At 38.7% G+C, this 25,839-nt stretch overlaps 2 protein-coding genes across 2 annotated transcripts in view; one reads left to right on the forward strand and one right to left on the reverse strand.

The window, feature by feature from the left end:
- DMGDH (dimethylglycine dehydrogenase) overlaps positions 1-313 on the reverse strand; it is a 44,864-nt gene extending 44,551 nt beyond the window's left edge. The window contains exon 1 of the mRNA XM_009637276.2: positions 204-313. Within this exon, the coding sequence (XP_009635571.1) occupies positions 204-313 (110 nt within the window). The remainder of the gene's footprint in view (positions 1-203) is intronic.
- Positions 314-1,122: 809 nt separating this feature from the next.
- On the forward strand, positions 1,123-14,819 carry LOC104124900 (betaine--homocysteine S-methyltransferase 1). Its single transcript, XM_009637277.2, has 8 exons — positions 1,123-1,155; positions 1,560-1,692; positions 5,738-5,856; positions 7,822-8,013; positions 8,605-8,752; positions 9,639-9,821; positions 13,917-14,145; positions 14,645-14,819. Exons 1-8 carry the CDS (start codon positions 1,123-1,125, stop codon positions 14,817-14,819), a joined length of 1,212 nt encoding a protein of 403 aa, XP_009635572.1.
- The last annotated feature ends 11,020 nt before the right edge of the window (positions 14,820-25,839 follow it).

Consider the following 25,839-nt stretch of genomic DNA (forward strand, 5'->3'; position numbering starts at 1 on the left):
CTGCTGAAATAAAGATAAAAGCTTTCACACTTTATTAAAATGAACCAGATCAATATTATGGCATGTCCACAATGTGCAGTGCAATGTGATGGAGAGGCCTGCAAGCCATCACTTGGCCAAGCTCATGTATCTGCACAGCAGCACTGTAAAGAGAAGTCCCATCACCTTGCTGCCATGTCAGTGCCTGAGCCAAAAATTCCAACCCGCTCAGCCAGGCTTTGTAGCCTCCAGGTAGCCTTATACTGCTATGCTTGGTACTGGAACTGGCATCTTTGGCACAGTGCTCCATCTTTTTGGAAAGGCATGCTCTCATCTCGCCTAAAGGGTGGCGCTGAGGTGTCACAAGTGTTTGACTTTCCTGGATGTATGGTGTGACATAGTGGAATTAATGAAGGAGAAATTATCAGGAAAGATAATCTACTAAAGGTTGGAGCCTAACTGTTAAAAAACCCTTCCTCTCAGTGCGAAAACTCAACTCTATGTCCACAAGGCTTTTCTGTTTCCTACTCCCTCAAATTTCATCTACTGAAATGCTAGTGTGCCATCAAGAAGAGATGACTATGGAGGCAAATGTAAGCCTTACCTTTGATTAATTCTTTTCTTGTACCCACTACCTTTGTTAGTGTAATAGGTCTGCATTCATCCACTTTTTAAAGTAAATAGAATTATGATTGTAATCCAATTGCAGAAATTAGTAGATTTAGTGTAATAGCAAGACAATTTTGAACAAGGCAATGAAGCAATGAAAGGAATACAAAAAATAGTTTATATTAGGTGCAACCAATATATATTGTTCTCATGTTTTTCAGTTTTACAAAAAAATAATTACTACTTTCCTTGCATTAGTATGGAGATCAAGGCAGAAGCAAGGTTAATCACAGGGTGTTGTAAGGCTTGTAATTTGGCATCTTAAAACAAACCAGGGCTGTGCAAACAAGTAGGATTTTCTTTCATTTTGTAAATCTAGGTAAGCAAACCCAGGCCCGTAAAAAGTCTGTCAGAAAATGGAGGCCAGCATATTGACATGTTCTTATTTGTAGGAAAATGTTACATGCTTACTTTTCTGTGATGCCTGTTGTGCCATCTTGTGGCACAAGCTACTTCTGCTAAGGCTCTGTCAGGATGGCATTTGTAGCTAAGGAGTGGGTGAATGAGGTAATAAAGAGGTCAGTGATACTAGTGTTTCATTTTAAGAAGTTTCTGCTATATTTTATAGGAGAATTTAAGACAGCGTATTACTTTCATAGGAATGGAATTGGACCACTGACTTCTAGTTCTGGGGACTGTATCTCTGGAATACAGTAAAACTGAAAAATGAAATTTTTTACATTATATATGCACATATTAAAGCCTTATGTTGCAAACCAGACCATCTACCATTCTTTAAAGATAATTTCAAGAAGGAAATAGATTACTTTTTATTATTAAGGCAAAGATGTTTCTGGTAGCCCGCAAATATTTATGTCTGCTTTGCAAATACAGGAAATGGCAACAAAGACAAAGGAAGCTCACAAAACTGAAGAACTGTAATTGTTAACCTTTCCTCTTGCTTTCTTCAGGGTATTCTAGAGCGCTTAGACGCTGGAGAAATTGTGATTGGAGATGGAGGATTTGTTTTTGCTCTTGAAAAGAGGGGATATGTAAAAGCTGGGCCTTGGACTCCTGAAGCAACGGTAGAACACCCAGAAGCAGGTCAGTTTTACTGGGGAATGGTAATCCTGTAGTGAACGTAAACATGGTTGGATAAATAATAAATATGTAGGAGGCTGTAGCAAGTTTTTAAATAGAAGTGTTCCTTGACACTGCAGAATTACACTGTTAAGAATAGCCTAAGTATAGACTAAATACATATCTTACCCCTTTTTCTTGCTCTTAACACTGACCAAAAGCAGTTGGCTGAGTAAGTATATGAGTAGTGCAAACGTATAGTGTTACCTTTCCAGAATGCTCTCCCAGTTTTCAATAATTTGCAGCCCAGGGACTTTTTGACCCAGATATGGTATCTTTGTATTTAATAACATTCAGTGATTTCTCACTCATGGATTTGTCCAGTCTGTCCCTGAGCTGATATAAAGCTTATAATTTAAAACATCTTGTGAAAATGAATTCTGCAGTTAGCTATCTGTTTTGTTGTGTTCTAGCCAGTCTAGGACTTGTATATTGTTATAAATTAATATAGTTTGTTTATGAATTCTTTCAGGATAATAGCAGCTTTTAATAAACAATGGAATGGAAGAGGAGTATTTAATGTATCTGGCTCTGCTATGAAATAGAAAAAGATAAACCTCCTAAAAACCTAAGATTTGCAATAAACATTTAATGGAGTAACTCCCTTAAAGTGGAGGGAGACAAAACGAGCTATCATTCTATGCCTTCCAGCATAAAGATTATAGTGTTTAGCATAAACAGTGCAAAAGCAGATGCTATTATCTATTTATGTATGCTTCATTACAAGAAAGAATTTTCCCTAGTAATGTGATGTGCAGTTAATCCCACAAACCAACTCAGAATATCCTGGGGGGAAAAAAAGAGTTCTTTGTTCTGTTTTAAGTGTTTGCCCTTCCAAATTAGTCTTTTTCCTCTATACAGGGGGAAGAAGGAAGAGGAGGGGAAGAAAGAGAGATCTTAGCCCTCTGTATTACATTGCTTTGTACACCTTACCTATTTATTCACCCTAATCCTTGTCAGCCTTCAAGTGTCACTTTATGTATAGCATGCCTAACCTAGCATTGTGGACAGCCTTAGATAATGCAGAGGTTTAAAGGGTGATGACCTAATTTTCTGACTTCATCTCCCCAAAAGACAACTCATCACCTCTCTCTCTTTCTCTCCACCTCCACCTTTGTCTGCCCCTACATGTTCCATCTTACAAATCATAGCAGTTATCCCATGCTCTTTATTTCCCCTTTGGTTACTTTTTTTGCACCTCAGAGGCCCTTGACCTTCTCCACATGTCCTTTCAGGAAGTGCAGGTCTCAGTCTATGGGGTATTCAAGACATTGCTTTACACAGAGGCAGTTGCAGATGGCTTAGATTGACTAAATCAACACACAGACTTGCTTTAAGTGATCAGTAGTCATAGGTTAGAATCCAGCCTTGTAAGAATTACTACTGATTTGCTAGAACATGTTGCTCATGTCTGTAACAGAGTTATAAAATTTTTTTATAAGCCCCTTATAGGCTATTTATAAATACACCCTTTCCTGGAAATGTGTTCATTTCTTTTAGTGCAGTTCTTTAGTGTGCTGCCTCCCCTCCATTACTGCTTTTGCTCCTGCATGCTCAAGGGTCGTGTTACTTTGAAAGCAGGTGTAAAGGACAGAAGCAGCAACTGGCTGAGCCAGCTGGTGTAAAAACCATACAACTACCAGACCTTCTTGTCATTGCAAGGAAGGAGAGAAGAGGAGGGAGGTTCTCAGAATGCAGCAAGGAGTGTGTGTGTGGGGGGAAACCCTAACGCATTCAAGGCCACTATCTCCATTACAAGAGAAGTTTTGCCAGGCTGACAAGTTTAGAAAGGGGGTCTGAGTATTTCTGCTGACCCAGATCAGGTATTGCTCTCTAGGGAGCAATATGCATAGGTACTTACTGTCCCATCTGCTGTTAGCTTAAGTCTGTGGCTTTTGTGAAATGTCCAACTCACAGTGGACTGAAATGAAAACTCAGTGTTACACATCTGACTCCTAAAATGTATTAAATTGCTAATAATTGTTTAGCCTCATATATGGCTGTTAGCCCCCTTTCTCAAATAGTGGAGGAAAACACAGCTTCAGCAACATTCTAGAAGTCACACAAGAAGTAAATTACAGAGTAGTTTGTGATTTTGATAGTGCAGACTGCTGTGAGCTTGATAATAGTAATGGTATATTCTACTGGTAAAAATTATTTGCCTGGGGCTGAATGAGATACAGGATGATACTTGTAACACTATTCTTTCCCTCAAAATGTAGACCCATTCAAGAGTCTCCTGTTCATATACTTGATAGTTTGGGATATGAAGTTCCTTATTCATATGTGTTAAGATTATGTTTCATTTGCCTATCTGTGTGACAATTCTTATTCATGCAAATCCCAAGCATTCTTCTAGGAATGCAAGAACCATACTTAATTGGCACTAACCATGGGGTTAAAAAAATCTGATTTATTATGCAAATGTCACAGCATTTGTGGAAGATATTTGTAGAGTCTTTTTCCTTTTCCCATTTCTTGACTAGTTTTCATCGATGATTTCTCATGAAGGGGAATAGGAAAACAAACCACAGAACACTAGAACCATGTAGAGACAGCCCCTTCAGTTGGGATCTGTAGTCTATTTTAACACTGTGGGGAAAAAGAATACTCCTTGCACTAGGAATGTTTTGATTCTGCCTAAAAGTTGTAAGACTGAAATTTAATGTTGGTAGTTCAGGCAGATTCCAGGAACTTTTTGAACTGTAGCTTTGCTATAATCTATGTTCCTGGGTAGGTCTTTGTGACTGGTGGGAAGATAAGCATTGTAGTAAAATCACACTGTTGTTCTCCAAGTCTGTAATCAGAAATTAAATGCTGTACTAATGGAGAAAAGCAAGGGACACTAAACTGTTCCTTCACTGAAAGCAGATGTGCTTGCACATACGCAGATTGACTCTAGGAACTAAAACTGCTGTTTGAGCTTCTCTGGCATAGAAGGCTGTTTTTGTTGCAGCTGAAGGGAGTAATTTTTTTCTCATGACACATTCACACATTTTCCTAATGACACAGATTGTCTGTAGACAATGAAGTTATGAAAAAACAGGACTTCAGGAAAACTTTTCCAAGCATCTGCTACAGAAACTGCAGTGTTCTTGTGTCTGTTACAGTATCTAGAGAATAAATTATTCTGTATTTGCTGTAAGCTGTTCAGCATTTTAACTCTGTTTTACATGATCAGTAGTGTTCTAGAAATTATTAGAATTATTGTTCTGTGAGTATACACTTCAAATGAATTGGCAGCTCCTCTTCTGTTCCTGCTGTGGCAATTGCAGCAATGAAGGCAGAACTACCATTACAGAGCCTGCTCCCAAAGTCCAAATATAGGGAATTTGTCCATTAAAAGCAATGCCAACATTTCCTTCAAAAGAAGTGTTGGCTCTGTAGTAAAAATCATCATGTGCTGACTTATGAGAAGAATTAAGTCTGTTAGTGAGTCACTTTTCTGGAGAAAAAAAATAATATTTTAATTAAAGGTGTATTTAGCAAAATAAATCTTTGGTTTTGGCTGGCTAGACTCAGCTAGAGTTTTGTAGGGGGAGAAGACTAGAAAACACAAAATAGAGGACGTAATGGAACACTTTCTTCTATATAAGTATCATCTTTTCCCTTAATTTGTTGCCATGATACTTACTTCTGTTTGTCAGGTGTCTGCTTTCCCTTCCTAAACCACTATGCAGTTCAATAAAGTGAAATTTGGAAGTCTGAAGGACTGCAGAAAGTAGAAGATAGGCAAGGTGGCATGCAAAACTGAATCTACTGATAGACTAAATAGAAATCTTCAGTCATTCTTGGTAGAGGCCAACTAAGAAGAACGTTTTCTACCTAATATTCTGGGAGTGAGAAGAAAGGAATTCTATGTAGGCTGCGGTGCTGCTACTAGCTCTTCTAGTAAACACAGTATCACTTATTTTACTGTAACTTTACTTCAATAAACATTTAATTTTGGGATAACAACAGTAATTACTGTACCAAACATCTCTTCTTTCTCTCTTTTAATTCTTCGCAGTTCGTCAGCTTCACCGGGAATTCCTCAGAGCTGGATCCAATGTTCTGCAGACATTCACCTTTTATGCCAGTGAGGACAAACTAGAGAACCGGGGCAATTATGTAGCTGAGAAAATAAGTGTGAGTAAAACTCTGTTTTGATGGAGATATTAAATAAATGGATTCATTTCAAAAGGTTTAGTAGAGAGTTGAGTATGTTCACAACTTGTCAGAACAGTTTTGGCTATATTTGAGGGCCAAAGAATGAGATGATGCAGCTTCAGAGTTTGGAATAGCAAGAAAGACAAGGTTAAAGGACAAAAAAATGACAAAATGGGGCAAGGCTGGAGAGAGGAAAGAGGATGCCCACATTGTATTTTTCCCATCTGAGGAGATTAGTTTACTAGAGTTTTTGTATAAAGAGGATAAGGAGGACTAAATGCACAGAGAGCAAAATCAATTGAAAAAAAGAAATACTTTAACATCCAGAGAAACAAATCAACTGCAAAAATGTGAAGAATGCTAGAGAATAATGAGTGGCTAATGAGAACGGAATGTTTTTTAGAACCATGTCTTCAATAAAGTAATAACTAAAAAATCCAAGGTACACTGTAGTCAATACTCCACTTCTCATGTGTAAGGATAATCTGTTACAGCAACAGAAGTACCACACTGGTGTCATCTTACCTGCTACACAAAGGAGTTGTAGGATGTTGGGTGTGTTCACTAGGTGCAGGCCCCAGCTTCACTGGGACTCCTGGCACAAACATTTCTAGGTAGTTCCTTTGAGACTAGAAGGTTTGCCACTGAGTGTTTTCTCCAATCCTTTCCCCTTTGGTCATATTGTCTGCTTTAACCTCTGCAAGACAGAAGATTGTCCAGCAGGCAGGGAGGAAGAAATATATCTCAAGTAAGAAATTAGAACAATCTGGACACTAGGGAAACACTTGAGGCTTAATTAAGAGGTCGTACCAAAATATCATATGACCAAATTTATCTGAAATGCGGTACCCTTGAAATTCAATAGATGCGACATTGAAATGTCTGAAGAGGTAGGCCCAGAAACACAGTGCCTCTGGAACAAGCCATGCTGCAACTCTTGCTGCCGTGCAAAACTATAAGAAGTGGTGGGAGATCACCTGGTACTGGGAATGCATAGCAGCAAAGCTTTCAAGATTGATTTGCTGCCAGTTCTAGAAGCAGGTTCCTCCAAACTTTAACTGTTTATTGCTCCACCTCCCGGAGTTCCCAAACATGTACCTGAGCACAGTGCAAATGGAAGACAATCTGTCAGCAAAGCCTTAAAAATCAGCTGGGTCTTTTGAGGCAGCCACGGAAAACTTTAGCTGAGAGAAACCTATGTAGATTCTAGTAGTCCATGGGCTGCAGAGAAACCTGCTCTAATCAGTACTTGTTATCTATCCCCTATAACGATTCTTTTCCCAAAACTTTTTTTTCCCAGCTTAACCTCTTTTTCACAAGCTGTTCTAGTCATCCTGATTTAGGTATAGAAGGAATGTGTCTTTCAGTCAGGGTGATTAATTAAACATCTATAGTGATAAGTTTTCCTTTGCTATTCTTAAATTGTTAACTTTAACATCAGATAATTAATGATGTGTTTTTTTAAAATGACTTAAATAATTCTGTATGAATATTAAATATTCAATTTTGAAAATTATCAAAATACTAAAATACGTTAAAAATAATAAAAATCAATTTAAGTTACTATATATTTTGTTTTCCACCCACAAAATGTCAGAATAAAAGCATACACTTAAGTGTAACTAACTCATTTTCTAAGAGGCAAAGAAAATTCTGCTTCACACCAAATATTTTAGACTATTTGTGTAAGATGTATTAAAGGTAATATGTTTTTGTAATATTTGGTAATATGATAACTTAGAGATGGCAAGAAATTTGTTTCCTAATGTTTGTTATTTTTTGAAAGATGTTGATCTTCCTAATCAATATTATTAAATAATCCATTTAAACTATAAAAGAATATGAAGAAGCCATTATGGCTTTTGACTCTTTGTCATTTTTGTGCTATGAAATCACATGCCTATCTCTGACCAGGTAAAATTGACATAATCTGTACTCATACAGTGCCAGAAAGTGAATGAAGCTGCTTGTGACATTGCAAGAGAAGTGGCTAATGAAGGTGATGCTTTAGTGGCTGGAGGAGTCAGTCAAACACCATCATACTTAAGCTGCAAGGATAAAGCAGAGGTTAAAGCCGCCTTTCGAAAGCAACTAGAAGTCTTTATGAAGAAGAATGTGGACTTCCTCATTGCAGAGGTAAATCTGTAAAAGAAGTACATGCCTTCAACTGGTACAGTGTTAACCTTAAAGTTTCTAGTCTACTTCAGGAGTACAAGTATATATCGCTTCCTCCTTTAAAATTTTCTGTTATGTTTATATTCCAGTAGTATCAGATATTTTTCTAAATGCACAGTAGCAGCTGCAACTATCCTAGAGTAGGACCTTGAAACGTAAATTTGTGCCTCAGTCAAGTAAAATTCTGTACTGATACAAAGACAATAGATTAATGTGATTGTAACTAGTTCCTGTTTCCTCCTATACACGTAAGCAATCAACCTAAGGTGACTTTTCTAGATGAAAATAGTTCTTTGGGGATAAATCCCTCATTAACGTCCTATATGGGCACTCTTATTCTGAAACAAGAGTATCATTTTGTATTTAGTTTTACTAACTGACTTTAAAAAATTTTTTTTTTTAACTGTGTGGTCAGTGAACTCAATTGAATTCTGTCAGTGTAAATCAGAAAAGAATCAAGTCATTGTATTGCTGGTGAATTTGGGATCTGGATTGATGTGTTTATGCTTCATCTCCAAGAAACAAAAGTAGTCCAGTTTTAACTTCTTTCAGTATTTTGAACATGTTGAAGAGGCTGTCTGGGCAGTTGAAGTTTTAAAAGAATCTGGAAAGCCAGTTGCAGCTACGATGTGCATTGGTCCAGAAGGAGATATGCATGGTGTGCCCCCTGGACAATGTGCAGTCCAGCTGGTCAAAGCTGGTAAGAATCTGGTTTAATATACCCTTTAAAAGTATGGAACAAAGTAAAGTCCTTAAGCATTGAGACAAATGGATGTGTATCTCAAGTAGTTAGCTTCCCAAATATATCTGAGAGAAGTTTTGACCCTGTAGTAAAGTTTTAATATGTACTTTACTAGAGCAGTCTTGTAAAAAACATGAAAATGCAGCTATGAAATCCTTGTTAACCAGGATGGTATTGGGAGCAGTAGCCACAGGCAGTTGATACTGAAGAGAGCAAAATCCTAAACCTACTCAAAGTTGTTTACAGAGCCAGCCCCAAATTCTGGGCTCACAATAATGAAATATAAGCAGAATCCAAAGCCACCTTTGATTCTCTCCTCATGTTTTTAGAAATGTATGGAGTACAGTTCAAATCCAGGATGAGAGAATAAGAGGATGAAAAAAATATTTTTGCCTCTCAAAGGCTGTGTTTTCTGCAGGACAAGGGGAAGGGCAGAAGAAATTAATCAGGGGCATGATGAATGATGGTATAGGGTTTTATTATACCTGTTCTGAACTATTCCTTTGGAGTTAGAGTTAAAATCCAAAGGCAGAACCTGTGTTAGGAACCTGCTAGCTATTTGCATATGTGGCTATACTTAGTCAGTCTTCATTGGTTAAGCACTGATAAGCAACAGTATGAGGGTGGGAGATGTGTTTCATCATCAGGAAGGTAAAGTGGAATGCAACTGAGATGTAAATGGAATCATCAGCCTCAGGAGAGTTGAGGCTGGCTCTAACCCAACTGCCTTGTTTTCGTAATGGTGTAAAGATGGATTGCTCTGCTTCTGGAGCGATTGTGGCTAAGAACTTTCACCTCCCACTTCCTGGGGAGTTGTGACTTGAAGTTATTTTCCTCCTCCTAGGTGCTTCTATTGTTGGAGTCAACTGCCATTTTGATCCAGATACTTGCCTGGAAACTGTGAAACTGATGAAAGAGGGCTTGCAGTCTGCTAAACTGAAAGCCCACCTGATGTCTCAACCACTTGCTTTCCATACACCTGACTGTGGAAAGCAGGGTTTTATTGATCTTCCAGAATTTCCCTTTGGTAAGATAAGGATATCTTATTTATTTATTTGTTTGCTTATTTATTTATTTATTATTGTCTGTTCCTTTTCCCCCCAGCTTTTAGTAAAGCTGAAACTGCAATGTGTTCTTCTATACAATAGGATCAGTCCCAGTTTTCCTGTCTGGTATTTTCCATAGAGGATTTGCAGTGTAATATTGGATTAAAGATCATCCACGTAGTGAGAGTATTTCAGTAGTATCACAGCATGTGACTGAAAGTGAAATTATGATGAAAACAATTAAAGTACCACATCCTAAACTCAGTTTAAAAATTCAGTTCTTCCTTGTGCTATAGAACCACGTTCAGGACAGCTGTAAACAGTCCAAAGAAATGACCAAGAGGAAATACACTAAAACCAACCCAGACTTAAATGCTTTTACATTGGACCTCCACAGTGTTCTGGGTTATGACATCCATCCCACAAGCCCTATAGTGTTTACCTGCATAGGGATTTAATGTACAATGCATATGCAGAACTGGATATAGATGCATGATTATTGCACTCATAATAGTTCAGTTTTGCAAGTGTAACTGTCTAATATAAGTGAGATTAGAGAGAAACCAGAAGAGGGAATATGTTCTTTGGTATTGCTAACAAATGGATTAGCAGTTTGAAGATGGATTCATCACATGTATGCTCAGGAGAAATTCTACAAAGACTGAAAGATTCAGCCACTTTATGTGTATGAAGGCTTGTGTATTTAGGGCCTATTTCCACCTGGGATGTAGAAGCTCACATCCCTTTAAGATAAGAGGACAAAATCAGCCTAAACTTCTTAAAATTGATTTGAAAAATGCTTTCATATTCAGGTATCATACACTCTTCTTTCCAAGATCAGACTGTAAAATAAGGTATTAAAACATTTGAAATTTGAATTTGTAGCAAAAAATTTGAGATAGATGTGATTTTCAGGAAGATTTTTAATTCTTCTCTTTACATAAACAAAGGAAAGAGAATATGGCATGAGCCTGAGACATTCATTAAATGATAATAACATGTCTGAGTTCTGAAAATATTCTGGCATGTTTAAAAGTGTTAGGAACTCATTTATCCTATTCATTCCTTCATATAACTCCTCTGATTGCAAGCAAAAAAAAAAAAAAACAGATGCAGTAAGTAATCAAAGTGAATTGAAGGATTCACTCTTTGGTTTGTTATGGTTCTTGGCTTGTATGTTATAAGCAATCTGTATGAGATTTCAGAAATGTCATGAGTCAATTGGAGGAGGCTGGTTCTGTGAATGTTTTCAATACCTGGAAGGAGCAACTGATCACTTGACACCAGATAAGCAGTTTGGTAAATCATTGTTAAACTGACCCAGTTAACTATTTTTGTGGAAGGCAATACGCACAGAGAAGTATTTAGATATTTGAAGTGTACATAACCTCTGTACAGGCCAACAACATCTCAGTTTCTAGAAAAGCATTGGCTATTTTGTATTGGCAAACCCCAGCATCTAGATGCCAAAAGTATTTATTTATCTGTAGAACTTTTTCCAGTTTTCTGTGTTTTCCCTTCTGTGTTACTGCAATTGCTCTGAAATGTCACCGATCAAGCGAGGACAATGTTTTAGAAAGAAATGTCCCAGTCAGTCAAAGCATATCCAATTATCTCAAGATATATGTGTGTGTATATATATGGGGGAAAAATCTAGGAGCAGGTTAAAATCTTCTCATAAAAAATTGATGTACATTTCAATCTCTTTTTACTATAAACGTTAACATACATAAACTGTTAAGCTATAGATATTTAATTCTGAAAAAAGCCAAGAAAAGAAGTGCACTGACAGGCATGGAATTCCCGATTTTGGGAAGGGAAAAATCCCACAAAATGTTATCTATGTGGCAACTTCTTTTCATAGAATACTGCTTGTTTTCAATCACGATGTTTCACCACATATGTGGCCGGTTCTTACAGCAGGGTCTATCCCTGTTTCTTCAGAGAGGTTAGGTTGTTGCTGTCCTTACACTCCTGAAGCACAATGGCTGATGCACGGAATCGTAGAATGGTTTGGGTTGGAAGGGATCTTACTTAGTTCCAACCCCCCTGCCATGGGCAAGGAAACTTTCCACTAGATCAGCCCCATCCAACCTGGCCTTGAACACTTCCAGGGAGGGGGCATCCACAGCTTCTCTGGGCAACCTGTGCCAGTGCCTCACCACCCTCACAGTAAAGAATTCCTCCTAATATCTAATCTAAATCTACCCATTTTCAGTTTAAAACCATAACCCCTTGCCCTGTCACTACACTCTCTGATAAAGAGTCCCCCTCTGTCTTTCCTGTAGGCCCCCTTGAAGTACTAGAAGGCTGCTATAAGGTCTTCCCAAAGCCTTCTCTTCTCCTGGCTAAAAACCCCAACTGTCTCAGCCTTTCCTCGTAGAGGAGGTGCTCCAGCCCCCTGATCACCTTTGTGGCCTTCCTCTGGACCCACTCCAACAGGTCCATGTCTTCCTTATGCTGGGGGCCCCAGAGCTGAACACAGTACTCCAGGTGGGGTCTCATGAGAGTCAGGCTGAGGGCAAGAATCGCCTCCCTCAACCTGCTGACCACACTTCTTTTGACGCAGCCTAGGAGATGGTTGGCTTTCTGGGCTGCAACTGCACATTGTCAGCTCATTTTCAGTTTTTCATCCACCAGCACCCCCAAGTCCTTCTCTCCAGGGCTGCTGTCAATCCATTAATTGCCCAGGCTGTATCCATGTTTGTGATTGTCCCAACCCAGGTGTGGGACCTTAGACTTGGCCTTCATGACGTTTGCATGGGCCCACCTCTGTAGCCTGTCAAGGTCCCTCTGGATGGTGTCCCTTCACTCTAGAGTATCAACCACACCACTAAGCTTGGTGTCATCTGCAAACTTGCTGAGGGTACACTCGTTCCCACTGTCCATGTCCCCAACAAAGATGTTAAATAATATGGGTCCCAGTACAGACCCATGAGGGATACTACTCATCACTGATCTCCACCCAGACATTGAGCCGTTGACCGCAATTCTTTGAATGCAACCATCCAGCCAATGCCTTACCCACTGAGTAGTCCACCCATCAAATCCATACCTTTCCATTTTAGAGACAAGGATGTTGTGTGGGACAGTACCAAATGCTTAGCACGAGTCCAGGTAGGTGATATCAGTTGCTCTTCCCTTATCTACCAGTGCTGTATCCCTGTCATAGAAGGCTACCAAATTTGTCAGGCACAATTTGCCCTTAGTGAAGGTTCATCTCCTGCAGATGTACATAAAGAAGTGGGAGGATTTTTATTCCTTTATTCCTGTATTTCTGTTCCTTAAAGTTTCTTCTTCAGTCCCTGGTCTTTTCTTTTGAGTTCTGCCACTCTTGTGCCTTCTTCCCTTTGAGGTATGCTTTTTCTTCTTTTCACTTTCTGTTCCTTCCACAAGTCCTTCCTCTCAGCTGTTATCCCTTCACCCTGCTCTCCACAACCTGCAACAGGGTGAAGGGTTCAAAATAAAGATCGCGTCCTAACTTATCTATACATAGAACTTTCCACAAGGAACTAAGTGGTTTGAGGCAGCAAGCTGCTTGTGGCTGGGATTATAACTAAGGAAGAGATAGGCTAAGAAATAGCTACAGGTCCCAGCTGTCAGTGAAACAACAGGCTGCCACTAGCTGATCATGAAAAAAAGTGTAGTATGCATTCCTGAGGAATAATGAGCAGGCTTATTCCTGTTGCAGGTAGGCTGATACCTTCTCCTTCCACAGAGCAGAGTACTGTAATCAGATTTCCCAGATATTGATTGTTTATTAGGAACTCTTTGGAAATGCGGGCGCAACATTGAAAGTACTCCAACACTCCAGTTAAGAACTCTGGCAGAATGGCAAGCATGTGACTTAGGGCTGGATCAGTCTCAGAAGATATTAGGTGCTGTTTTGCAAGGCCAAAAAAGCTTACAACAAGCATAGCTCAGCAGAGCATAGCAGAATCTAGAAGACTTCTGAAAGTTTGCATCATTAATTCTAGTTCAAACAGTTCAAACATGTACATCTACATGTACAACCAGTTTTGCAAATGTATTGAAATGGAGCATGGTGGAAACTTAAGATATAAATGTCTTTGCAGGTCTGGAGCCAAGAATTGTAACCAGATGGGATATTCAAAAATATGCAAGAAAGGCTTATGACTTAGGAATTCGTTACATTGGAGGTTGCTGTGGATTTGAGCCATATCATGTCCGAGCAATAGCAGAGGAGCTGGCTCCTGAAAGAGGATTCTTGCCAGAAGCTTCTGAGAAACATGGTAGCTGGGGCGATAGCCTGAGCATGCATACCAAACCTTGGGTCAGAGCAAGGTACATATATTTGAACTGGAAAGCACACCGAAATATTCTTTGCAAAGGCTTATATTGGTCCATGCAGCAAACTGGCTTAACTGATACAGAGGTCTAAATATCACTGTAAATGTTCTATGTGTTAATAGTTTTGAAGAATTAAATCTGATCAAGAGGCAGGGAAAGGGGTGAAGGGGCAGTAGGAGAGCTCCAGAAATCCTCATCCCTCTTTAAAATGAAGATTTGGTCTGAATTAATATGAAAGTAATTAATGAAAGATAAGATCAAAACCTAAGAGACTGCTGTAAAACAGCTCCTGATGGTGAGTGGCTTACCATGTTCCTTTCAAGGGTGAAAAAATACCTTTTAAGCATGTAACATTTCACTGCATCCCTCTGTATCTAAATATAAAGTCCGTCTGTGCAAGTTAGATGACCTTTTGCAATGGTGATTTAAGCCACATTTTCTTTAGTATTGTGAGGTGCTGGAAAAGCCCCTAAAATTCCTTTTCTTTCTTTAGGGCAAGAAAAGAATACTGGGATAATCTGAAACCTGCTTCAGGCAGGCCGTATTGTCCTTCAATGTCAAAGCCAGATGGCTGGGGAGTGACCAAAGGAGCCAGGGAGCTGATGCAACAGAAAGAAGCAACAAGTGAACAACAGCTGAAGGAGCTCTTCCAGAAACAGAAGTTCTAATCCACTGCAGTTGTGCAAATGTTAGAATGATTTATCTACAAACCATCTCATTCTTCATGAGAAAATCTGTGAAGATGAGTACTCTGTTGATTTATCAGTTAACATGTAACAGAAGAGACAAAATGCAGAAATAATGTGATTACAAATGAAGTATGTCAAATTTTGGTAGTAAAATGTTTCTCTGGACAAATAGTTTATAGAGAATACACAGTCAGAAAAAGGTGTGGATTCTCATAATAACTGAGCTTCTCTTAGCTAGGTGCCATTAATTGGGTAGACACAGAAATACATGGATACTGTAATTGGCTCAACTCACCTGTGAAAAGAGAAAAAAACATCTATAAATATGGTATCAATGGACTTCCACTCCTGAGTCTTCTTTTCAGCCTGGGCTTAAGTAAGAGCTTTCCCAGACCTCAAGATTTGTTGGGGGCTACTTCAGGTACACACATGCTTCAGACACACAATTATCTATAGTTGCTTTCTTGACTTCAAGAGAATAAAAGTGAACTGGAAAATACATCTTGTAATTGGAATCAAAACATAAGGAGAATGAGATCTTGCAGGAGTTTCTTATATGCAGGAAAATGGTTCAGAGAAGTTTTAGGAAGAAAAAATGACAGGTAAAAATCTTACTGTTTTGTCTCAAAGTACCATATACACAAGATTTACTCCTCTGGAGACTAAAAGGCTTGAGGTTATTCTGAAATTTTTAAAAAATCAAATAAATGAAAAGTAATATGATGGAATAGTATTGTATTATCTCCACACCTTAAATAATAAGAGCTCAAACAGAATTGCATACCTCCAATAAACAACTAATTTTCAAATGATCCAGCTGATTTCTGGATATCTCATTGGAAACTCTTGATTATCTCAAAATAGCACTTAAAAACTGAAGCTTCCTAAAATATAACTGTTTATAAGAGTAGTAGAACATTCTGTGATTTTTTTTAAGCTGACTGATTTCACTCTAGAATTGTAGCTATAAGAAGACATGAAAAACCCTATTAGGAAGTAGATCAATCCACATAAGTTAAGAAAATCCATGGACATCTGTGCACTGAAATTAGGAAGGGTATGACTAAGCTTGAAACCAAAAAAGGACACATTTCCATAGTTTTTTTTTTGTGAAACGCCACACAACTTAGATTTCTTCCTAGAATCTCATTCCCACCCATTCTACATTAAAGCCACTACCTTTATGAAAATACCATTCTCAAAGTTAGTGTTGAAAGGTTTTGTGGGACTACTGTTTATGTATAAGCTTATTTCATTATTTCTATCCATGTTGACATTCTGCAGTTCAGGAAATGTTTAAATATGCAACACTTCAGTGGGAAACTTAAGGTATCCTTTTCAGACTGTTATTGGCAGACAGATTTCAGAAAAAGACATCTACCTTCACCAAGCTTATAACAGATTGAAATAGTTAACTAGCTGGAAATTTTGCCTGAAAGCCAAAAGCAGACAAATCAAGAAAGTGGATGTTTTAAAATGTAGGTTATTTGGAAAGCATCCATGTAAGTATATATGCACTACATTAAACTCTTTTCCTTCCTAAACTCTTCTGGATGTTCCCTGTACAGAAAGTGGAATAATGCAAAATCTGTAAAACAAGAAGGCCAGATCTTTAATCACCACCAAAATGCATGCAGCATTAAAGATGTATGAGTGATAAAGTGGCTTAAAATACAAGTTGCAATTGATGAAGAAGTGTTTTGAAAAAATCGTTACCAATTTAGGGACTTTCTGTGGCAAAGGATGCAGCTTGACCATCATACTCTACATAAGCAATTGGACTGATTTTTGAAACTGTCCAAACATGCAAAAATTTGTATTGAAGTGGATGACTTCACAACACAGAATATTGAAGAACCAAGGTATTTAAGAAGATGATCAAATGCGATTTAAGCATTTATTTTTAGATACCCCGTTCAAAAAGGACTAATTTTAACAGATGCTAACAATGACAAGAAATATTTAAAAGGCTATTTGAAGCCATTCGGAATGAGAGCTGACCCAAGGGGAAAGCTATACAATCCCTGTTTGATTCATTATCACAGGCTGGGCTTAGAAAGGAATTGACAGTGGGATGAAAAAAAGTTGGCAGGGTGCTTTATTGATCACTACAGAACCCCAAACTAGAAAAAAAACTTCAAAAACCTGCAACCCCCTCCCCATTAAAAAACAAAAAAAGCCCTGAGAAGAAAACCCAACAAAGCTTTATTTCCCATTTGTTTCTGTGTAACATCTTAGAGAGGAGTAAGGGAACTGTTAGATTTGTTAAAGCTTTCTAATTGTTTATTACATGATTTGTTAAGAAAATAAGGCAGCCTGACAACACAATCCTAGAAAATTTGTTTCTTTAGAAAGTCTGTCTGAAAACAGGTAGGGAGCGAAAGGGGCTTTAGAAGGTCAACTCCTGTATTTAGTACCCTAAGGCAGGATCAGCTATTCATAAGAGTAGACATTTGTTTAACCTGTTTGTAAACACTTCTAATGATGGAGCTTCCGTGCCAACCCCAGGCAGCCTGGTTACTTCACTCTTCTTAACAAATTTTTCCTGATTTGAATATTCCTTGATAGAATTTAAATCCATTAGTTCTTCCCAGCTTATTGCAGACATGGAGAATTCATTCCCTTTGTCTTTGATGAAGTTTTTTTATATATTTGGAGATTTACACACATTCCCTTGTTTCTCTCTCAACTGAACAGACCCAGTTCATTCATTCTTGTTCTGCGGCCTCTGTGATATATCATAAACCTAGAGATCACCTCCATCAGATCTTTTCCCAGAGTTCCCTACCTCTATGTTTTTTTTTTACCGGGAAATGAAGTGATCTCAGCCTTGGAAGTTCAGATCCAGAAGAGAAAATCCAAAGTCTTTGCTCTCTAAAGAATAAACCTTTACTCACAAGGCTGAATGTCAGGACAAGAGGGATCTGAACAGACTGTAAACTTCAGAAGCTACAAGCTCTCTGTGCTGCACAGGAGAAGATGGCTACATTTTTAGTCAGCTACAAACTTTTCCAGAACCCCATGCAAAAAAACCCCTAAAACCTTGCTGTTTAATGGTCAGGTGTTGGCCTGATTTATCTGGAAACTGCAGGAAAGCAAGGAGGGTTTTTTATAAAGAAAGAAATTTTGGAATAGGTACAAAATCACAGAAAACCCATTTTTTTTCCCCTGTTCTTCTGAAAAGAGAGTTTTCTAGGAATCCTACCAAATCTGAAATCTCCATGTACCACAAATTTCTTCCTAAAGCAGTTTGTAGCTCATTCCTTCTTTTTCAACTCTATACACAAATGCAGTGGCAGTTTCAGTGGCATTTTTTAACCTAAGCGTTAAAAGAACCAGATTCATACATCTGTCTTGTTCTACTTCATTGACTTTATAAAATATCAAACGTAAACTAATCTCATTTCATCCTGCAATGCGTTAAATTATTTTAAGTATAGACACCATTGAAATAGGATGGGCAGACTATTATCATAAAGTATGTTATTTCAGCATCTTGCTTTATTACAAAAATGCTTCATTATCTTTTTTTTTATGTTCCACTTTATTGAGAGAGACTGGTGTAATTTTTTATGAGATAGCAACCTCCACTACATAAAATTTCATGGAATTATGATACCAAATTCCATCAACGGTGTATACCTCTGTATATACACAACTCCTGAGACACACAGCAATCAATTTCATCTGAACTTTAGGAATCTGAAGATGCAACTTTCCATATATTTTGGTCAACTTCACCTCAGAGCTTCTGTCTTCAGTAAAGTTGTAAATCAGAAAAGAAAAGCAAATTTGGGTAACAGGACTTGATGCAATCACAGTGGAGTGTAGTTGCTAAGAAAAAATAAAAAGACTGTATTATTCTTCAGGTCAAGCAGCAGTGTTCTTCTGCCACATTTGGAAGGGAAGTCTTTTCCTGTAAAAGGAAAGGCTTGTATGCAGGAAAGTTTGCGTGTTCTTTTCAATTATGTCAGCTGGCTTGCTGGAAGAGCCTGCTGACTCCTCCTAAAAACCTTTCTGTAAAAAGCCATTTCTCAGTAGTATCATAGTATTACAGCTTCATGGAAAATCAAAGATGTGTCCTATTAAGACAAAAGCTTTTTAAAAAATCTTATTTCTCACCATATAATACCTGCTCGGGCTTTTTGTGCGTGACGAAATCCCACCAAATTGTATTTTAAATACACAGGCTTGTATTAATCTGTGCAAATACTGCCTCCTGGCGACCTTTTGTATGGCTACAGGGCGGGGGAAGGTGGGACCTCAAATGGCTTCTCAGGTTTGTGTACACAGATGGAAATCAGAGAAGCAATTCATTTCTACTGCATTTCAGCACAGACTCAATTACACCTGTATTTGTTACTTAACAGGGAAGTGTTTTCTTTACAAGAACTGTCAAAGCTAATTAAGTCTCCAATTGTGCAATGTTTCAGTCTTACTTTACTGCCAGAATAAAAGGGCTGGACTGAAGTTTTTCTTTGAAGATGGCCAGGTCAGCTCTTATTTTAAAAAATCATATGACATACAAAGTAGACAAACAGATTTTAAACTGTTAGGCACAGGACTGTGAAGAAAAAGGTTGGAGAAAAAGGTTGGAAGGTAATTAACAAATGTAAAACCTGCTTAAAATATATCTAAACACTACCTTCTCCTTGCCTTCCCTTTAACACTACTACAGAGTTCTTAATAGTTAAGAAATCTGCCTACTCGTGTGTTTGTCCTAGACAGCGAGTAATAGAGGCAAAGACACACCGTGTACAATAGAAAATTATGTACAACACTGCATCTACCACACAACAGGGCAGAATTCAGCTGATCTGACAGGCGTGCAGTGCTGCATCCACTGTAGTCACTGCTTTCTGTAGGGCTAGACCTTGACGGGTTTCTATCCTTGCTATCCTGGCAAGACTGCTCCATAAGCCAACAGCAAATTGAGGCTATATTCCTTAAACCGTCTACTGCCTTTCCTGATGCTTTTATTCATTCGAGAATTCTTGTCTCAGATAAATCATTGTTATTCCACCCTACTTTCAGACTGTGACACCTGTGTTTAATGTGACTGGTTCTGCTGGTTCTGCTAGGCAGACAGGACTCTTAAAGGTAATTAGTATTTGCACCATTGACCTGAAAGACAATTTACCTTTTTTTTTTTTTTGGACCTGAAGACATCTGTGCTCCATTCTATTCACACTGATAGTGTTTATCTGGAAATGAAGCAAGCCTTGGGTGACATAAAGATGATGTGCCTGACTCTACCCACTAGCTTCTTCCCACAAGTGGCAATATGGAACATTGCAAAGGTGTGAGAGCATGGCCAGGACAGCTCACACTTCAGTTGCCTTTGGCTAGAAAATTAAAATAGTTCATCAGTTTTGTCATGTAAGCTTGTGGAAGGAAGGCTGTGCAGGAGTACAAAAGTAAAGAATTACAGTCTGTTCATGCTTTACATTTATGCTGGACAGAATTGTTACCAACTGCCCAACGTGTAATAGCCTTGCAACAGAGACCTTTGATTTTTACTTGTAATTTTTACCAGAATATTTACCTTTGAGTGCCCTGAGGTGTTACTGAAAAACTGTGTCAGGAGGCTGTGCACAGCTGAGGATAGAAAGGAGATAGGAGTATGCCCAAATGGTAACTGCTGGCAGTTCTCAACTTGTATACAGAAAATTATTCGGCCAAACAACGGCCCTTGGTTCAAAGCTTTGTGCATAAACCATGCAGAAATCCTCTGCAACCTGATTAGCTATTCCATTCTCACCAATATACACAGAAAATCATGGATCTAAATCAGTATTCCCTTGGGTTATTAATAGTCAGGCGTACCACACAGGTGACCGTTCAAGGCTGACACTCCAGTGCTCTGGGCTGGTGTGCTTCCCTGTGGTGCAGCTGAGGAGACAGTCACATAGTGTAGTGAACCACGGCAGAGGCACTAAAAGTAAGGATGGCCTGCATTCCCCATTAGGTATGTCTTTACTGTTCGTGGCTCAGTTTAATAGTCTGGCTAGAACAGGACCTGCTTTAACAGGGTGTCTTGTTAACAAACAGTCATTTTGCTGAAGCATGAAGAGATTTCTGAGTACCATAGCCTATTCCATTACTCGGCTAGCTAGTTGTAGCTAATAAATCAAAGCTCTTCGCATTCTTTTGTCCTAATATCCTGGCCTCATTTCTAAAAGCAGTGCCTAAATGTGTGTTGTGCATGTGATAGACTTACTTATGAATCCAATCCCATGGGCACTCTACAGCTATAAAAAGTGCTTTGGCGACACATCTGGTAGGACATTCTTCAGGTTTTTTCTACTCATAGAGAACATATACATCAAGCTTCCATAAACCAGCAAAAATCACATTAATTTGCAGGAGCACACAGTGACAGTTTTGTTATAATCTTCAGTGACTTGATGCATGGAATTCATTAAAATAATAAAATGTGCGATTCTCACAGCTCTAGATTTCCTTACACATGAAAGACGGTAATATTTTCCGTGTGAAAACCTGCTGCCCCTCAGTGGTTTCTAAAGGAAACAGCAGAACAATGCTATCAGTCACTCAGAACAATAAGGACCTGTTTAAAATCCAGTGCTTTTGGTTAATAACTAAACTAACAGTTAATTATTACAGTTAATTATTCGGTTGATAACTAAAGAACAGCACAATGTCAAGGAACAGTTTGTAAACAGTGAACAGATGATGATGCCAAGTTGGTCTATTTACTTCCTGAACCTATGTACCCCCTTCCGTCCAAACTGTGTTTGTTGTCATTTCCCACAGGGTCACAATGAGCTTTGAGTTAGATGGTAACTATAGGTCATAGTGGATCCTGGAAATGGCAAGGAGGAAGCTGCTATAGTAAAGAAATTCTGAAATTCTTCAGAAAACTGGCCCTGATGATTAGAAGCATTTAGTGTTTGCAACTATGGATGGAGCCAATGTGACCTGCAAGCAGTTCGCATGACCAAAACAAAATTCTTCACTGAGTAAAGAAAATAAGACTGGGATTCCTCATCTGAAATAACATGTAGTCTCTGCAACCACTAATAGCATGAATAAACAACAAGGACGTAGCAGAAGGTTATGGTAATGAAAGTGCAATTCATCTGAAGAAGCTTACATAATTGGATTACATTTATATAACCTCCCTTCTTGCAATATCTCAGTGCTTCATAATTGTGTAAAGCATTTAATTTTACAGGAACCCAGTGAAGTAAATAACTACTGACCATCTATTTCACATCTGGGAAGCCAAAGCAAAAGAATGAACAGGGGCTACATTCAGACCAGTTCAAATTAACTTTGCTATCATCAATGCCTCCTCCGCTGGTGCCTTAGGGAAGCTGGGTCTTCCAGTCTTGTGTAAACAGTGCTCTGAATTGCTGAGTGGCACACTCTTAAACCTAGATGCCACAGCAGTTGTGAAACCACAGGCCGGTACTGATAGCGAGTGGTCTGAACATGGCCCTAAAGAGCTTGTCCACGGTCATGCTGAGTTTAAAGTAGAACAGAAAGTTGACGTTGGATACTTCCCAAGTCCCACAGGTCAGGCAGGAAAAATCTGGGGAAAGCAGGATTTCTGAAAGTAATCCTTTAATGTTAAGGCAGTTTTAGGTGAGCCAGAAGAAAGCACAGTCCCCTTCATAAGGTCCTGTAGGAGCTTCTGGCAGATGTTCACAAACACAATTTCGCCAGGGATTCCTTTCTTCCCAAGAGCCAGTTAGCTCCTTCTGCTCTCTGTGACTTTTTTTTTCCATTTAAGAGACCAAGAGCCTCATTTTCAATTCAACAGAAGATGATTATAATTGATGTGAATTATGCAAAGCCTTTTGTTGCACTCTCCATTCTGGCTCGTTCAAAGCCCTGGATCCGAAACCCCACTCTTTACTGCTGTTCCAGGTCTGAATCTGTAGAGCAATCCCATTTCTAGTTTCAGAAATCTTTGTCTGGTTGATCATATTGGTAATTATGATTTGTATGAACATAAGTCACTACATTTAAATTTGAGTAAATGGATGAATACCATCAGATGAAACTGTCCTTTAGTAAGTCCTTTGCAATCCATAAATAACTCTGCTGAGAGCATAACAAAGGCCCTTTGTGTTATTGCACAGTGGAGCCAAAAATGTTCTTGAAGCAAAGTTTGTTTTCAATATAATTACATACAGCTCATACATAAAACAGCTTGTCATGCCGTAGCCAAAAATGTAGTCCTTTAGACTCCATAAACATCTTCGTCTATCTATATTAACAATAGAAACAAATGCATGGCAAGACCATTTACATTTCACTGGTTCCTTTATTTTATTCTATTTGATATATTACTTCTTGTCTAAGGACACGGTCCTGCAAGAATCTTACTGCTGGCACAAATGTCTGCCTGTACAAATGGCCTTGCAGCACTGGGAGTTCAGTCAGTGAATTCAGGACTGTTTTGATATCTTTTGGGATAGTGCCTGTTACTGATCCCAACTGAAGACTTAAAAATCTGTAGAAAATGTAGCAAATATATTTTCAAATACTGCAGAAAAGGCTGAAAACAAAGACTTAGATTATTTTATTTTATTTTTTATATTGGGTGTGCTAAGAATAGGAGGACGTATTCAACAATGAAAACTTAGATGCCTAAGATTTTGTTTTAAGAAACTGAATATATCCTCAGCCATCTCTATCAGCTGAAGCATCCTGTCAGGATGATCCTTTGGAGACTTCTCAACAACTGAAAAATCATTCTGTGCTTGAAATGATGGAAATAATTCTGGATCCCGCAATATTGGTTCTCTGTCTCTGGGGATGGGTCAAATCCCTGGAGACCTCAGATCAAAGTAGCCAAGATTTGTGCAGAGCACAGCTTACTTTGCTAAGAAAGCAAGAACTAGATGCCACCATAGGAAAATTTCTCTTACTGTTGGGAAAAGTCCCTTTGCATCTCAGTTTCTGATTTTTTTTTCCAAGAAGCACAAGAGAGTTCTGACCCTGACACAACATACATGATTGGAGCAGTATGTAGCTATTCTTCCCACCAACAGGCTGGGAACCACATCATCAGAGATCCATAGTCCTCTGATTCTTCCCTTTCACTTCTTTGCATTACTATGGGAGAAGAAAAGTATTCTTGCCAGTATGTCACTTTACTGCTACATAGTCTGGTGCCTAACCAGGGTAGACCTGGTTAGGCACCAGGTGCTCAAGCACCACCTGGCCCACCTCTGTCAGGAGAAGAGCAGCTGGTAATAGAAAGCAGTGACTATACAGGAGCTCTGCAGGAGGTTATAGTAGTAGCTTTGACCCCTCTGCTTCTATCATCTCCATCTGCTTACATGCTGTGCTCTACTCACTCTACTGGGAGCATGTAAGGCATCCAAAACCTTTTTGCATTTCCCCCACACACAAGTAGACCAGACCAGTCTTGTCCTAAATCACAGTCTATATAACACAGCTTGGAAACCACAGTATCATAGAATCATAGAATCATTTAGGTTGAGTAAAGACCCTTATGATCGAGTCCAGCCACAAACCCAACACTGTCAAGTCCACCACTAAACCATGTCCCTGAGCACGTCATCTGCACGGCTTTTAAGTACCTCCAGGGATGGGGACTCAACCACTTCCCTGGGCAGCCCGTTCCAATGCTTGATAACCCTTTCAGTGAAGAATATTCTCCCAATATCCAGTCGAAACCTCATGTTGCCATGTTGTCATATTAACAATGATAACATAACTTAGTAACACAAGGCATCAAACAAATCCCTCACTGGCTCAGAGGCTTCTGGCTTTGATAGCAATAAGCAAAACTCTGGAATACCTTTTTCAGTGGCATTCAAAGACAGAACCTAGAAAGAAACAAGACAAAAAGACATGTATTACAAAGGCACATTCAATCTAAAATCTAAAAATTGCCTGTTTATTATTTTGCAGAAAGCTAAAATGTGAATTCTATAAAAATAAGTGAATAAGTACATAACATACCAGATCCCAAACCATGATAGATAGTATCATTGCATGGAAAATACAGCTTTGCCTGTTTCATGGTAAGGAACATCACAAGGGAACAGATGATTTTACTGGTGTAAATTAAATAGAGGTCTTCATCAAAAAGAAGTAAGACTTGTTCAATATGCATTTTGTATCAATATGCATTTTAAATTTATTGCTAAATCTCTGGAAATAAAATAGTTTAAATGACTGCTTGTCTAAGAATTCTCAAGCTAGTTCATAAGTTGTACTGACAGAAACATTTCTTTACCTGAGAACCAGAGGAAAAGCTAAACCCAGCCATGAGGAGTGTTCTGCGCTTGGGAAGAAAAACTCTCTATATATTCAGACGTGTCACAAATAAAGGCTGGCAGATATGGGATCCAACAGAGCAGAACCTACAAGACACCCCTTTTAAATTCAAAATTGCAGCAGAAAACAAAATTTAAAAGTTAACAAAGGAACTTTGGACTCTTGAAACTTTAAACAACGGGAAACATCTCCAGAGCAGGACTACCCGTAGCAAACTTCAAGGTAATGCTGCACTTCAGTCTCAACACACCGTAACCAGAGAGGTAGTGGAGGCCTCATCCCTGGAAACATTCAAGGCCAGGTTGGACGGGGCTCTGAGCAGCCTGATCTAGTTAGCGGTGTCCCTGCTCCTGCGGGGGGGTTGGACTAGATGACCTCTAGGGGTCCCTTCCAACCCAAAACATTCTATGATTCTATGATCCATATGTCTCTGGAAACTAATAACACACTGGCAGTCTGGGCCCTAAATTCTATCTTTAGGCACCATCTGTCTGCACTTCAATAAAAACTTCAGACTTCTGATAATGAAAATAACGATCAAATTCACTAGACACCCAATGGGAAAAGAAAAACTAGAAAAGTTGACCTGAAATTTTTACTAAAAATGTCATTACAGTATGTGGCATTTAGATAACTCAGTGCTCACTGAAGAGCAATTCCAGAAGTAAACCCTCATGTTTTACGCAGTTTCCTATGGTAGAGCCATAAAGAATAT

The sequence above is a fragment of the Egretta garzetta genome, unplaced genomic scaffold (genome assembly GCF_000687185.1).
Source record: "Egretta garzetta isolate BGI_Z169 unplaced genomic scaffold, ASM68718v1 scaffold424, whole genome shotgun sequence".
NCBI lineage: Eukaryota > Metazoa > Chordata > Aves > Pelecaniformes > Ardeidae > Egretta > Egretta garzetta.

Excerpts from the sequence above, each read along its gene's own strand:
- LOC104124900 (XM_009637277.2), top strand. The coding sequence starts at position 1,123 with ATGGCATTTGTAGCTAAGGAGTGGGTGAATGAG. Across the intron at positions 1,693-5,737 it reads GGTAGAACACCCAGAAGCAG|TTCGTCAGCTTCACCGGGAA; the intron begins GTCAGTTTTACT and ends AATTCTTCGCAG. Across the intron at positions 14,146-14,644 it reads AAACCTTGGGTCAGAGCAAG|GGCAAGAAAAGAATACTGGG; the intron begins GTACATATATTT and ends TTCTTTCTTTAG.